At 44.9% G+C, this 14,106-nt stretch overlaps 1 protein-coding gene across 3 annotated transcripts in view; it reads left to right on the top strand.

Annotated features, from left to right (window-relative positions):
* TTC28 (tetratricopeptide repeat domain 28) overlaps positions 1-14,106 on the top strand; it is a 108,571-nt gene that overhangs the window by 23,399 nt on the left and 71,066 nt on the right. Inside the window, exon 1 of one of the 3 annotated variants that reach the window (XM_088176325.1) lies at positions 6,945-6,986. The exons of the other annotated variants lie outside the window; for them this stretch is intronic. Within the exon in view, the coding sequence (XP_088032451.1) occupies positions 6,960-6,986 (27 nt within the window). The 5' untranslated portion in view covers positions 6,945-6,959. Of the gene's footprint in view, positions 1-6,944; positions 6,987-14,106 lie in introns of those variants that run through there. 3 annotated transcript variants of the gene reach the window in all.

Here is a 14,106-nt window from a genome sequence, read left to right as displayed (position 1 = left end):
GCTTAATTAAAAGGAGAAGAATGACAGCACACTTCTCTGAATTGTAAATATGAGCTTATTGGCAGCATTTTACCTAAACTCTGATGTTTATAGAGTGGTGGTTGGGCAGCAATGTGAAAACCTGACAATCACTGCATTTCTGACAGCCTGCTACAATGTCATGTTGAACAGTGAAAGTCTGTGCCCAGGCAGAGAGAATATATCAAACTAATTTGTCTCTCTTTTGTTTGTCATTGCTTGTACATGCAGCATATAAAGAAGGCTTCATGTGTAGCAGTGTACTTCAAGATCTACAAAGTCTTTTCCATTTCTCCTAGATCTTAATAAATTGAAAGGTTTTTAGTTAATTCTTCTCCTTTCTTATTTTTGCTTTTATCATTCGGGTAATTCCTTCCCACACTTGCTGTTTTAGTATTCCTGATACACGTTCAGAACCTGCTGTCAAAGTTACTGTGTATCAGGTTAAGGACACTTACCACAATCTTTTTTCCAGCTATGATTACTTAATCACATTTCAGTTCTAATTGTGTTTTCTGTTCTGCATGGTGGTGCCTGGGCTTTGGGGTCTGTTGGTCACACCAGAGTCCTTGTTCTGAGGGCTCCAGACACATCAGCAGAGACATTCTGGGGAAGCAGATAATGTTATTTTTTCCTATTTGCCTTGTGCCTGTGCAAAAAGCCTCTGTTTCTAAGGTATCTGCTGATAATCTCATTTTTTAAAATGGAAAATTCTGTGCTGGAGAAAAAGAAAGGTGAAATGAGTACAGGTGACTCTTCAAGACTGGGCTTGTGCTTATGGATCTGCTGTGGGGTCACCTTTTGTAATAAAACTTCAGTAAGAAAAGATGCTAATTGCAAAAATAGATTATGGAGTAATCTAATATCTACTAATGAACTTATATTTACATAACCTTCAAAAAAGTATTTTAAACCAATCTGTTATCACCAGTCAACGTTTTTATGTAGGTGCAGATGGAATTTTTTTTTTTTGGTTCTTGCAAATAGTTCACCCCTCACCTTTCCTGTCAGGCATGAATGAAAGCTGCTGCATGGTTGGCTCCTTCTGTTTCTCCATAGAGAAAAATTTTAGTACCATTTTAAGCCTTATGCTTTTTCAGTGCTGGATGTTTGAGCACTCAAAGGTAAATTAAGCAGATGTGTTCTGTATTTTTAGGCTGGAGCCAACAGCTGTCCTAGTTATTCTTAAATGCTCTTACAACTTTATGCAGAAAAATTCCGTTGAAGTGAGGTTCTGAGAAAGTCTTGTGTGATGTAGCATTGTGCTGACTTCACTGTTGTAGGACAAAGCTAGCTGGAGTTGCCTTTGTCATTGACAGGGTCTCAAGTTCCTGTTTTGATGAGCTCTCCTAATTTTACTATTTGAAGTAGAAAAGCTAACTAAAACTGCATCAGCAACTCTTCATTGTGGTGCTGAATTGGAGATGCTTCTTCTCAGCAAACTGCACTAGGTGGTTGTTTTAGGTCCTTCCCAGCTGGAACTAGTCTATTCTAAGAATCTTAGATGTGACTCCTCAGAGAGGCCAAATTGCTCCAATGATTTCAGTGATGCTGTAGGGTTTTACAGCACCTTAAGGTTGTTTCCCACTTTTGAAATGGTTATTTCTGACATGGCAATGACAAGGTGTTCTTCAGATTAACTGTAGCCTACAGAAGAATTGCTCTTTGAACATCTGTCATTCTGAAGAGGATTTATCTGATTCTGGTTTTGAAGGTTCGTCGGCTGTCTGTAGACACTTTGTCATTGTAGAGGAGTTCAGTTTATTTCTTTCCTCTGTTCTCTTACTGCTGCAGCAGTGAAAAGGGCAGCTGTGAGATACAGCATGCTGTGCTTTGGGAAGATATGGTGCTGCATATGGATAAATTGTGTCACATCTCTTATTCATACAGTCCTGACTGAAAATGTGAACAGACACAAGCGAAATTCCTGGTACACATTTTACAAGAAAGTTCAGCAGGTGAACTGCCTATCATTTAAATCAGTAAGAGAAGAGTCCTTAGAGAGTTTTAAGTGCTGTTTCTGACTGTTATGGGATTTTTTGTTGAGTATCTCAGACTCAGGAATAGGATAGCTTGTGTAACATGCTTACATTTCCATTGTGTGGAAGAGAAATTTAGAATAGACAAAACAGATCCTTTATAATACAATAGTTTTATTGTGTAGCCTTTTCAGAAAAAGCTAAAAATGAATTTTTATTAAAACTTTGTATATTCTTCTATGATTTCTTTAAATTTAGAAGGTATGTTCTGTATCCTGAAAAAAAGGACAAATTTAATGTGCGGAGTATGTTACCAAACTCTAACTCTCTGCTCACCTGTGAGCTCCAGAAGAGCTAATCGTTAAAGCAATAAGTTTGACTCTAATTTACTTTCTCTTTCAGTTTCTTCAAGTCATTGACAGGTGTATCTGAAGCCCACCTCTTTAGGAGAAGTCTCTAAGTGGAGATGTCATTTTAAATCATTAGTGAAAGGTTTCACATTTAATTTGCTGCTAGAGTTTGGGAGCTTGTTGGTTCCTCTAGTGTGTTGATGGATCTGTTTCCTCAGTGCTGGAGTTTCTTTAAGGGTGTCAGAGCCATCCTCTATCCTGCTTAGTGTTATTTCATATTCAGACACAGAATTCCTTCATTTCGACACCAACCTTTCCTTTGGATCAATTGCCTCTTCCTGCAAATTATCATCTCATGCCTTTAATCCAAGCAGCATCATACCAAGAAGGGCAAGATTTTTCAGTCTCACTACTATCTGCATGTAAGATAATATAGCTAGAACTGGGTTTTTTGGAAAGAATTCATGCAAATATGTTGAAGGTGTACTGTGAGGAGCAGGCAAAGGATATTATCTTGGGGAAAAAAAGCAGTGTTTTGGTTCGAGAACCTGATAACATTGTAAGTATACCTAAAAAACAACTAAAATTTGTATAGCCTTCTCCACTAAATTAATGTAAGCCTCACATTTTGGGCTAGGTAGAGTTTATTTGAGGCTGTTATGCCCACAGAGATGCTGATGATGTGAGTGCTGGCAGATCCTGTGAATGGCTGGAATCACTGGGTAAGGGAGGAAGAGCAGCTCCCCTGGTGAGAAGTTTCAGGTGTTAGTTACAGGTGATTTATTTGGCTCTCCTTACCTGAGACAGCAGATGGTGATGGAAGTTGTAAGGGAAGACTGGGAGAAGACCTTTCTCCAGGGGAGGACAGATAGCAGAAAGGGTACTTTTCTGTCAATCTTTGCCTTCCAAGTATTGTTTTGACCCACATCTTGCCTGAATTACACTTGTCTCCATAGCAGAAGTAATTGTACTTCCTATGGAAAAGAGGAGGGGCAAGTCATAATTAGAAGCAGGTCCCAAACATGGTTTTCTGCTCAGGATCATGCAAGGGTAGAACTGAAGCCTCCTAAGCCAATGACAGAGTCTCAGCAGTTCTCAAAGCACCTTCCTTGGTAAGATGCAGTAAAAATTCAGGATATGTTTCGTATCCACTGAGCTACAGAAATACATTTTGCCATAGGACTATCACACAGATATTTCACAGGCACGTCATGTTTATATAATACAGTCCCTTCTGAGGTGCCAGCAGAGACTCTCACTGCTCTGTGAAGGGAAGGAAAATGGAACAGGGCACTGCTCTTCTCTTTCTTTCTCTCTCTTTCTCATTATCTCCTCTCTTCCTCCCATTATCCTTCCCATTTTCCCTTCTGCAAGGTATAGAGGAGGGCTTTCGTTTGAAACACCAAAGGGTGGCATGGATAATGATGGAGTGTTGGCCCTTTATTTCCCAAAGGGTGAGAAATAGATGGAATTTGTCACAGGACTTGGTCCCTTAGAGAATTGCCTAATTCCTGCACTTGAAGGGAGTTGCCTTCTCCCGGAGTAGCCTTTTCTGAGCTCCTTTTTCCCTTTTGTTCAGCAGCTGCCATAGCTCAGTCACTCGTGGAGAGACTCATCTGTAAACCCTTGTGAGGTGCTGTATCTGTCTGCTGCTCTCTGGCTGGAGGGAGGCAAAGTGACACACACAGAATCACTGTAATGAATTGAAAGCTGCTTTAATAAATTCAGGAATAAAGGGACTTGATTTCATTATCCTTCATGAATTTGCCAGGGGACTCAGCTGTTAGGAGCTTGGTCTGCAGTGCTCTGGCTGTGTGGGTGTTATAAAAGTGCTGGCATCTCACACTCTGCCAGCCCAGGCAGTTGTTACTCTGAGTCTTCATCTACCTGCTGAACACTCTCCAATTTAGCTGCTACCTAAGTAGAATGACACAATGGACTGAATTCTCAAACTGCTTGGATAGCCTGACTAGCAAACTGCTCAACAAGCCATCTCCAACAGGCCCTTTTCCTACTTTCAGCGTGTGATTGCTTCTGGGTGATGCTCACATGGGTTGAGCAGAGGGAATTTCAAGGTGTAACAAAGATATCAGCTTAGAAGTTACTGAAAATTAAGGATTATGCAAGAAATGTGATAGTACATCAGATAGTTCTAGGTTCTTGCCAAAGATTAATTTGAAGAAGATGCTTTAAAGGGTTTTTTATCCGTTGAGTTGTAAGATTGAGAGCTATCAGATATGTCTAATAATGCACAGCTTGTTTCTGATACTCACTGACTGTAGGAAAGGAGGACCAGGTATTGAACTGTCAGATCTACAATGCAGATTTTAAAAACACCAGTAAATCAAGGAAAGTAAAAAAATAAAAGGTATTGGTATAGGCTGTCATTTTGCTGGATGATTTTTTGCCAACTGGCCACAATTATGACCATTATTCACTCTAAAGTAGTAAAAGGAATAAAATATGTATATTTATGTATTTTCTTGTTGCTAGACCTGAGATAATTGGAAACAGCGTCACCTTTATCTTATCTCAAGTTCCCTTGTCCAATGCTTTAGTCAGGAGTCAAATTCAGGGAGGGGCGAGCTTAGGTGGTTGCAGCTTCTTTACACAGTTTTGCCATAATGGGCAAAAGGTCCTTCATAGCAATTGTTAAGCCATTAACTCTAACATTTCAGTCTCTCACAACAGCTTCTGCATTGCTTCCACTTAATTATCCTTCTTGGGAAGAATTTCAAAAACCTCCTGTTGATTATGTCAAAACACCACATTTCGTGATCTGTCTGTGAATTTGATGAAGCTTCGTTCTGACAGCCACGTGGAGAATAGCATTGTCTGAATGCTGAACATTTCTGATGCTGAGCACTTATTTTCTTGACTCAAGCACTGACTGCTGTGTACAGAACTTTTCAGAATTGTCAATACCAGTTTTTCAATTTATGGAAATCTGAGTTTCACGGTTCACTGGCTCTGCTGGTGGTGTAATAAAAGGGCAGAGCTCTGTGAGACACTAGCTCTGGGGAATAAAACCAGCAGGAATTCCTTTTCTGCTCAGCCACACCTGTTCTTTTCGGTCCCTACTGCATGTCAAAGCTTTATTTTTCACTTGCATCTGTGTGCTGCCACATGCACTGTCAATAATCTAGGGGAAGGTGTGGGAACAGAAAGGCGGGACACAGAGCTGCGTCTGAGGGTAGTGTGGGACAAGGTGGGACCTGCTGAAGGCAGCTTTGGGTCTGGTGTCCGAGCTTTGTGTTCGTGGCAGAGTCCACACAGTCGCTGTGGAAGGGAGTGGCATCTGAGCATCAAGGCTAGAGCTGAAATAGCCGTGTCGGTGCTCCGGCCTCCCAAGGCATGGTGTCCTTCAGGACTGAGGAGCTGCAGTGGAAAGAAGCAACTCTTGTATTTCCAAGGGACCTGGCAGTGAATGTTTTTGATCTGTGTTTTGACATTACATTTGCCATTAAGTTTATTGTTTACCTCCAAGATTCTACATTGTTGGTCATTCCTCACAGCAAGGAAAACACCTCTGCACCATTTCAATAATGTAAGCCCAGAGTTCAATTGTGTTGTGTTCATGCCCTAAGGATTTGTAACTCTCCCGAGCCTGTGTTCATTTATTAGAACAGTTTCAGAGCAGCTCCCAGAGCTCAGGCTGAAGCTCTGTGATGTTACAATAACCGGTTCCTTGGACATGGCCACAGTGCCCAGCGCTGCCTTCAGTCTGCAGCCCCAGCCCTGGCAGCGAGAGCTCGACGGGGAAAGATTTCAGCCACACACTGGAACTGAACTGCGCAGCGCCCGCACCTGCAGCACCGCCTGTCCCTGGGCCCGGGCACGCCTGTGTGAACGGGACACAGCGGCTGTCCCTGTGTGCCGGTGTCACAGGGGCTGTCCTCGTGTGCAGGTGACACACGGGCTGTCCCTGTGCCTGGACAGAGGGGCTGTCCCCGTGTGCCGCTGACACAGGCGCTGTTTCCGTGCCCGGACAGAGGCGCTGTATCCCTGTGCCGGTGCCACAGAGGCTGGCCCCGTGTGCTGGTGATACAGCGGCTGTCCCCATACCCGTACCCCACGGGCTGTCCCCGTGTGCCGGTGACACAGCGGCTGTCCCCATACCCGTACCCCACGGGCTGTCCCCGTGTGCCGGTTCCCCACGGGCTGTCCCCATGCCCGTGACACCGACAGGGGGCGCAAGAGCCGCTCCCCCGCGCAGCGCCCCCTGCCGGCCGTGTGCCCCGTGCCCGCCGCGGGCTCGCGTGCGGCGGGGGCGGGGCCGGGCGCGCGGCGGGGGCGGGGCTGGGCCGGCACCGCCCCTGAGCTGCCGCGCGCCGGGCGGGCCGGGCCGGGGCCGCGTCCTGGTTCGGGTCTCGCCGCCCGCGATGCGCCCGGGAGCGGCCGCGCCCCGCGGGCCCCGGGCGTGACCGGTGCGGGCGGAGCCGCCGGCTGGGCACAGCCCCCGCCCATGGCCCGCGCGGCCGGGCCGGCTGCTGTCCCGCGGGACGCGGCGCGGGCCTGGTGGCGGGGCCGGGCAGCATGACCGCGGGCTGCGGCCCCGCTGCGCCCGCCGCCCCAGCGCCACCTTGATGCTGCACGTCCCCGCTCTACAAATATGATGAAATGGCAGCCCCGGAAGAAGGTGAGTGCCGGGAGGGTCCGCCGCGCTCTCTCTGGCGCTCCCCTGGCCCGGCGGGACCGCCGCCGCTCCGTGCCCCGGGCGGGATGCGGGCGGTGCTCGGGCCGCGCCCCGGCACGGCCGCGGGGCTGGGGCGGCGCTCGCCGGTGCCGGTGCCCGCAGAGGGCCCCGCGCGGGGCGGGCGCGGTGTCCGCGCGGGGCCGCAGCGCCGGACGCGGCGCAGGACGCTTTTCCATGGCGCTTGGCAGTGCGTTTTATGGATACTCTTTGAAGGGAGAACCCAGCAAACCGAGTGTGCTGTGCCGCCCCTCTGCGGCAGTGACCCTTTGCTCCTGGCAGCTGTGGGCTATTAAACTTTTTATTTTCTTTTTTTTTCCATTTTGTGTGTTGTTTTTTTTTTCGTTTGGGAAAGCCTGCTTGAACCAGCAGGGCTCCTTCTGTAGCATGTTGTGTGATACTGTGTCTTACATCAGGGAAGAAATAGAAATCATATGTGAAAGGCATGAGAGCGTCTCTGGCTGTGAGTGTGAGACACGAATAAACGGTGTTAGACTGTCCTGGTAGGAACGTGCCTTGTGCCACTGCAGCTCCGGATGGTCAGTCAGGCTTTGTAACTGGTACCTCCTCTCTTTCCAGCTAGTCTGAAGCTGTTCCTTCAGGTTTTTTTCAAGCAAGTGATTGTACCTACTGAGAGGAGTTCTTATTTCAAGTCATTGTCTCGTAAGAAGGATAAACAGATGACAGTCAAGCTCGGTGGGAGTGTCGGTGCATTTTTCAGGCCCCTCTGTGCCTCCTTTCGAACTGGTTTTAAGATGTCTACAAGCTGTAGATTTTTAAATGTCTGTTTTTACTATTTTCAAGTGAATGTGCAGTCACTCCTGTGGTTACGGCTGTGGAAACCCCTCCAGGCCATGGTTACAGCTGTATTGACTGAACCACTGAAATATTATTCTTGGCTGTTGGCTGGACTCCTCGGCTCTGGAAGATTCTGTTCAGAGTGTCAGGATTCACTCGGCAGTATTGGCTCACCCACTTATGCTTAAATCACCATGTCAGATGGTTATTTTTCTTCCCTGCATTATTGTCTGTGTCCAAATCGATTTTGGGCAACCAGATTTGATTGTGTAGAGGGTACAGGAGGCAGCTGAACTTCCCTGAACTGTCAGGCATCTTGTGTGAGTAAGAAATAATTCCTGTTCCTGATGTGATGCAAACTATGTTCATGTTGGACTAGGTTGTGTTTTCAGCTGTAGCCCCAGTGAATCTCAGCAGAGGTTATTTAGTCCGTGCTGCCAGCAGCCTCACGTGAGCGTGGCTGGGATTTCTGCTGGCCCGGTGCCGTTGCAGTGCTGCCGTCATGTGCTGCACAGAGTAGCCTCAGGAAAGGGGTTTGTGCACACCATGCAAGAGGTTCTGCTGCCCCAGGTCTGAGCAGCACAGAAAATGAAACAGTGCAGCACTGTGTGCTACCATAGCCCCTGGTACTGCTGGTCCTTTCCTCAAGTCACTTCCGAGAAGTCATTTGCCTGCCTTGTCCCTATTAGAATACCCAAGTAAGAGCTGAATGCATGTGCTGCTTCACTGAGTCAGGAGTCTCCCTTGATTTATTTATTTATACTCGTGGTCTTTTGCTTCACCCGTGTTTTTGTTATTAAATGTTTAAGGTGTTTTGCTCATTGAGAGATATTTGCTTTCACAGCTGTGAGATGGTGCTGTATAGAATCTCATGCAGTTTATTAGTCCTGTGTGTAACCCTGGAGTATGCTCCTTTGTCTGGTGATTCCCAGACACAGCTATTGCCTGGAATGTGTAACGGGTTCTCTTGCCTTCAGCAAGTGAAAAACTGAATTTGCATGTTACTGAAATACTCCTATTCTATTGTAAACCATGTGTGTTTTTAAGTTTAAAAAATGACCGTTGTTTACTAATTTTTTCCCACAGGCATCAGAACTAATAAAGACTCTTTTCCTGTGGACTTGTGACTCACCTCTGGCTTCACTTCCTTCCAGGTTCCCCCTGCATCCTTGTCTTCTAGTCCAGAGCAAGGTCCATGCTGGACAAGTGCCCTGAGACACAGGCACTGGGCCAGAAGCCAGGGGCTACCAGTGCAGTGTGTGAGTTTGTTGCCTTGGGAAGCCAGGCTGGAATTCCAGCATGAGGCATCCTCTGCATTTGGGTGAGCACAACTGTGCTGACAGCCTCTCAGGAGCCAGTAATTCTACAGGATCTGGCTACAGCCATGACTGACTCGTTACATTGATCATATTCTTTGAAAAACGTAAAATCAGTCATGTCAGTGCGTTCAGCAGCTCAGTTTGTAGGAATTCCATAGAAACATAGAATTGTTATGTTTGGACAAGGTCACAAAGTCCAACTGTCAACCCTGCATCACCGTGTTCACCACTAAAGCATGTACCCAAGTGCCACATCCACATTTTTGAGCACTTCCAGGGATGATGACTCCACTGCTACTCTGGGCAGCCTGTGCCAGGGTTGGGCAATTCTTTCCATGAAGAAATTTTCTGTAATATCCAACCTAAACCTTCCCTGGTATAACTTGAGGCCATTTTCTCTTGTCCTGTCACTTGTTACTCAGGAGAATAGCCCCCAGGTGGCTACAGCCTCCTTTCAGGGACTTGGAGAGAGTGAAAAGATCCCCTCCAACCCTCTGGTTCTCCAGACTGAGCCTCTCCAGCTCCTCCAGCCGATCCTCATCAAATTTGTGCTCCACACCCTTGCCCAGCTCTGTTCCCTTCTCTGATCTTTTCCATCATCTTCTCTGGCACTGAGGGCAGGCTGACAGTCTCGTAGTTTTGGAACTAAATCTTTCCCTTATCAGAACCTGTTTTTGAAGTTTCCTTTGGTTCCAGGGTACAGTTGCTGGCAGAGCCACGTGTGCTGCCCGCAGGATGCTGGCTCAAGCGGCTCCCTCATCAGTGAAATGGGGATTTTTGCTGGATCCCGTTGCCCTGGACTTGCCTTGGGCTGTTCTGACCTGTTGTTGGCTAGGATTTGCTGCAGCCTCTGGGCTAAGGGCAGAAAAGAATGGCGTGGATGGTGGCGTGGTCATGTTTGCTAATGCAGAGTAATGAATCTATGGATAGTAATAAAAATGTAATTATCCTTATGAGCATAATGGGTACTGGAGTTCAGGTGACAGCACTCCTTTCCAAACTGTTTAAGCCAGCAAGTTGTTTAAAGTGGTGCTTCATGTTTATGAAATGTACCTTGTTTTTATGTAGGAGCAGTGTGGGAAATTCTGCCTACTTGAGCCTGATAACAGCGACTGGTTTAGATACTAAACAAAATTGCATATAGGAGTCAATTGCTAATCAATTCTGTGACTAACTGCTAGACTAAACCTGACCTGACTGTGGTGGGTGTGGATGTCATGAAGGATTCAGTAAATCATCAATAGCAACACAGTGCTGAGCTGAAATATCCCTTTGTTCCTGACTGCCACAAGTTAGGCATATTTACCGAGAGTATTTCAGAGAGAAGATTCATTCATGTGTAATGCCTCTGTGTACAAACAGCTTCTTCAGTTTTCCTGGAGTGCAGAGAAAATATGTTCTTAGTAAATTCATGCAAATCTCATTATCCCTCTGCCATAACTTACTCTCTTGGAGATCTGTTTGTTTTCTGAAGTCTGAATCTGTATATTATGGTATGTCCAAGTCTTCTGTTTGGATTTTCAGTACGTGCTCGAGACTAGAATAGTGCATTTCATCTTGGTCACTGTGTAATAGTAGGATCCAAAAGCTCAGATTTTTGTTTTTCTTTTAATGTGCAACTTTGTGCCACCATTCCTGGCTCCATCTGTCCCTGCTGCTACAGAATCTGTGCACAGACACTATGTTCTGCATGGGAGAGGAGCTGTTTTCTCATTGTGCCATTTGGAGCTGAAGTGGGGTTGAATGGGAGTGTTTGGGTTCCTGGGACAACCTCTGTTATTCACTAGAAACAATGAAATACCTTTTTGTGACCTTGTTCTTGTCAGTAATGATGTCTGTGTGACTCTTACAAGCAAGCACTGTGGGGAATCTATAGTGATTGCAATCTGTATTGTATTGCAGCTGAAATGTCACAGGCTCTAGAGTCCTTTTCCATAGGGAATGGAATGGGCTGGCTCCTGGGTGGGCTATTGGTGTAAAAGTCACTTTCTCACTCTATTGTGGGGTTAAACGCTGTGGAAAAGGAATGGGGAATGCTTGCAAGACTGATAATTCCTGCAAAGGAGCATGAGCTTAGCTGACCTTGGTGTCCTTCTCTGGGCAGGTTGGCAGGTGAGGGGCAGCACTGGGATTGGTTGCATGAGGATTACTGATGTGGCAAATCCCATGATATTTCTAAGCTGGAAAATCAAACTAATTTTCCAGAATTCTGTTCATGTTAGGTGAAAATAAGCAAATTGATTTTTTTTTTTTTTAGATATTTTTCCCCCTTTTTCTTCTCTTTTTTCTCACCCTTGCTTCTTTCCCCACTTTCATAACTGGCAGTTATCAGAGGAGTATTCCCGAGCCTTCCTATTTTATATTTCTTAAGAGACTTTTAAAATCTAAATCTACCCTCTTATATGCTTAAATAAACAGAAATGGATAGTATTCCTGACCTGTTAAATATTGCAGATCTTTTCCATTTAAGGCAATACAGTCCCTGGCTCTGGAATGATGTTATGCCTGAATTCATTGTGATCTGAGCTGGTAATCTGTTGTTCTGCTGTGATGGACCACTGTCCTGCCTTCCTCTTAACAATGACAGAAATCAAAAAGCTGCTTTTAGAGAGGGGAAAGCATGAGGGCACCTCCTGGAGGGGAAAGCTGACTGGGTGAGAACAGGGCTAATAGGGCTGATTACAATATTTCCAGTAGAAAAGTCTGCAAAATCCTGATCGGTCTTGCCTTACATTTAATCAGATTTCTGTGATGAAATGTGCACTTTGTAACTACAGTGCATTATTTAAAGGTTTTTTATATCTGATAAGAGTTTCTGCATCTTCACTTCCAATCTTACAGGCATAGTAAGATACGTGACTCCTGCTTGGTGTTGCAAGCTCTTTTTCTGTGCTGTATACAGCAAACACCCAGCAACTTTTGAGGGGACGGTCCCCCAAAACATAATTTTGTTCCTCTCTATCAAATTGCTGTTGCTTTTGTCATCTCTTGTGCTTCTGGATCTCCTGCTGCATGGATGATTGACTTCCACCTGTCTGTGACCATTTAGTTTTTCAACACACTAAACACTCTTTAATAATACTCTTACTGTTGGGTCAATCGTGTGCTCTGATAATGCTGCTTTGAAAACTCATGTTCTGCAATGCCTGGAGGATGCTGTGCTGTGAGCAAGCTCAGCCCACCACTGAAGGCTCAGGTGCTGCAGAAGATCAGTGAACACTGTGCTCCCCTTTCCACAGGCTTGGAGCAGGATCTGTTTTGCTGTACTATGGAAGGAATTGGGATATTATAGAGTAACAGAGATGCACAGGGGCAGCAGCAGTCCAGTGGGCTCTGTTCCCACAGTTGGTCACAAGAGATGTGGGATTGTACATATTTGCTTATGAAAAATGGTGAATAACCGATATTACATGTTCCTGACAGACATTTTCCTTATGCACAAGGAGAACAGCTGACAGACATTTTCCTTATGCACAAAAGCAACAAATGCAAATATTAGTTTCTTGTAACCTCTGGTATTTTGTTTGCGTTTATACAGCTTTTGCAAATACTGGAGCAGCTGTTGCCGTACTTGTCTTTATTGCCCAAAAAGGAATATATATCCAAATGCTGTCTTGGAGCCTTTGATTCACTCAGCAGAAAAGAGCTGTTTGTCCAATATGCAGTGTTATAACTGATCTTCCTTTGATGTAATCTGTGGATATGATCTATTTCTCCTCTTCTGCCTACGCTTCTAAAAATCTGTATCTTTTAGGCTTTTATAAAAACCTAATGATAGGGTCATTAAGTAGGGTTTGGTGATTCTTATTAATGTTACCAAAGATAGATGCATATTTTGGCAGAGCAGAACCGTGGGTTAATCAATGTGATGGCAACATACAATTCACCAAGAAAATATTCCTCCTCTATTTCCTAAATAGAGCATTTGATGGGAATGTCCTTTGCAGTAAGTGCTGTACTGCAGAATTTCAGTGTAGAAGATAATTACTTGTAATTATGGAAATTTCTGCAAGGGAAATGGTTTGAATTCGTTCCTGTTAGGAAATGGAATTGCTCTACTTGCAATACTTGAATCCTTTTAGACGATTAATGCAATTTTCCTTAATTCCTGTATATGGGTCTTGTAACCTTCTGATACACCTAAAATCATCCCTTCAGTACTGCTCATCCGCTTGAATTCCTGCTAGAGCACACTTTGGTTTAGAAGAAAAATCCATGACATGCAGAAAGCTTCTCTTAAACTGGGTCTGTTACTTCAAGAGCTGACAAAAGAGGTTAAAAATGAGCATGAAGTTAGATGTCAGTGAAGGTGAAAGAAGAGGATGTGATAGCTGGCTGAGGTCAGAACTTCTGCCTTATAGCAAGGGTGCATGATATGTACATTGTACCTGCTTTGCACCCTGGAGTCAGGTTGGATTTGTAAGCACTGCTCTGCACAGCTCATCATCTTGCTGTGTTTGTACATGTTTGTCAGAGTTCTGTATTTGAATTGAACACTGGAAAATAATTTCATGATTTGAAGTCCTTCTGATTAGTTTCAACGTCAGTTTGCAATGTTTGTTGGAAAAATGAAGTCTTCATCTGCCAAATGACATTAGTGCTTTTTAGCATATTTGTGACCTTCTTCTTTGTGTTACTTTATTTAACCAGAAATACCCTGCTTGGTAAATCGACCCTTGTAATAGGGATTCCTGGGTCAATTTGTAAGAACATCAGCAGCTTGTATTGCTAAGTATATTTAACTGGAACTTGGAATATTAGTTTGACAGGAGCAGCTAAGCATACAAATCTGAGAAAATAGAGGCAAAATTAAATTGTACAGTTCCTTGATACAAGTTGGATGGGCTGGTTCAGCCATAGAATGGGAAGGAGAGCTTGCCTCTGGAGGAATGGAAAAGGATTCCCTGTGTGAGGCAAACACGGTGGTTCATAACTGGGCTTAATGTGGG

Source organism: Sturnus vulgaris, chromosome 19, assembly GCF_052056855.1.
Source record: "Sturnus vulgaris isolate bStuVul1 chromosome 19, bStuVul1.hap1, whole genome shotgun sequence".
NCBI lineage: Eukaryota > Metazoa > Chordata > Aves > Passeriformes > Sturnidae > Sturnus > Sturnus vulgaris.
The sequence above is the reverse complement of the archived record's forward strand: the minus strand, read 5'-3'. Positions and strand labels throughout refer to the sequence as shown.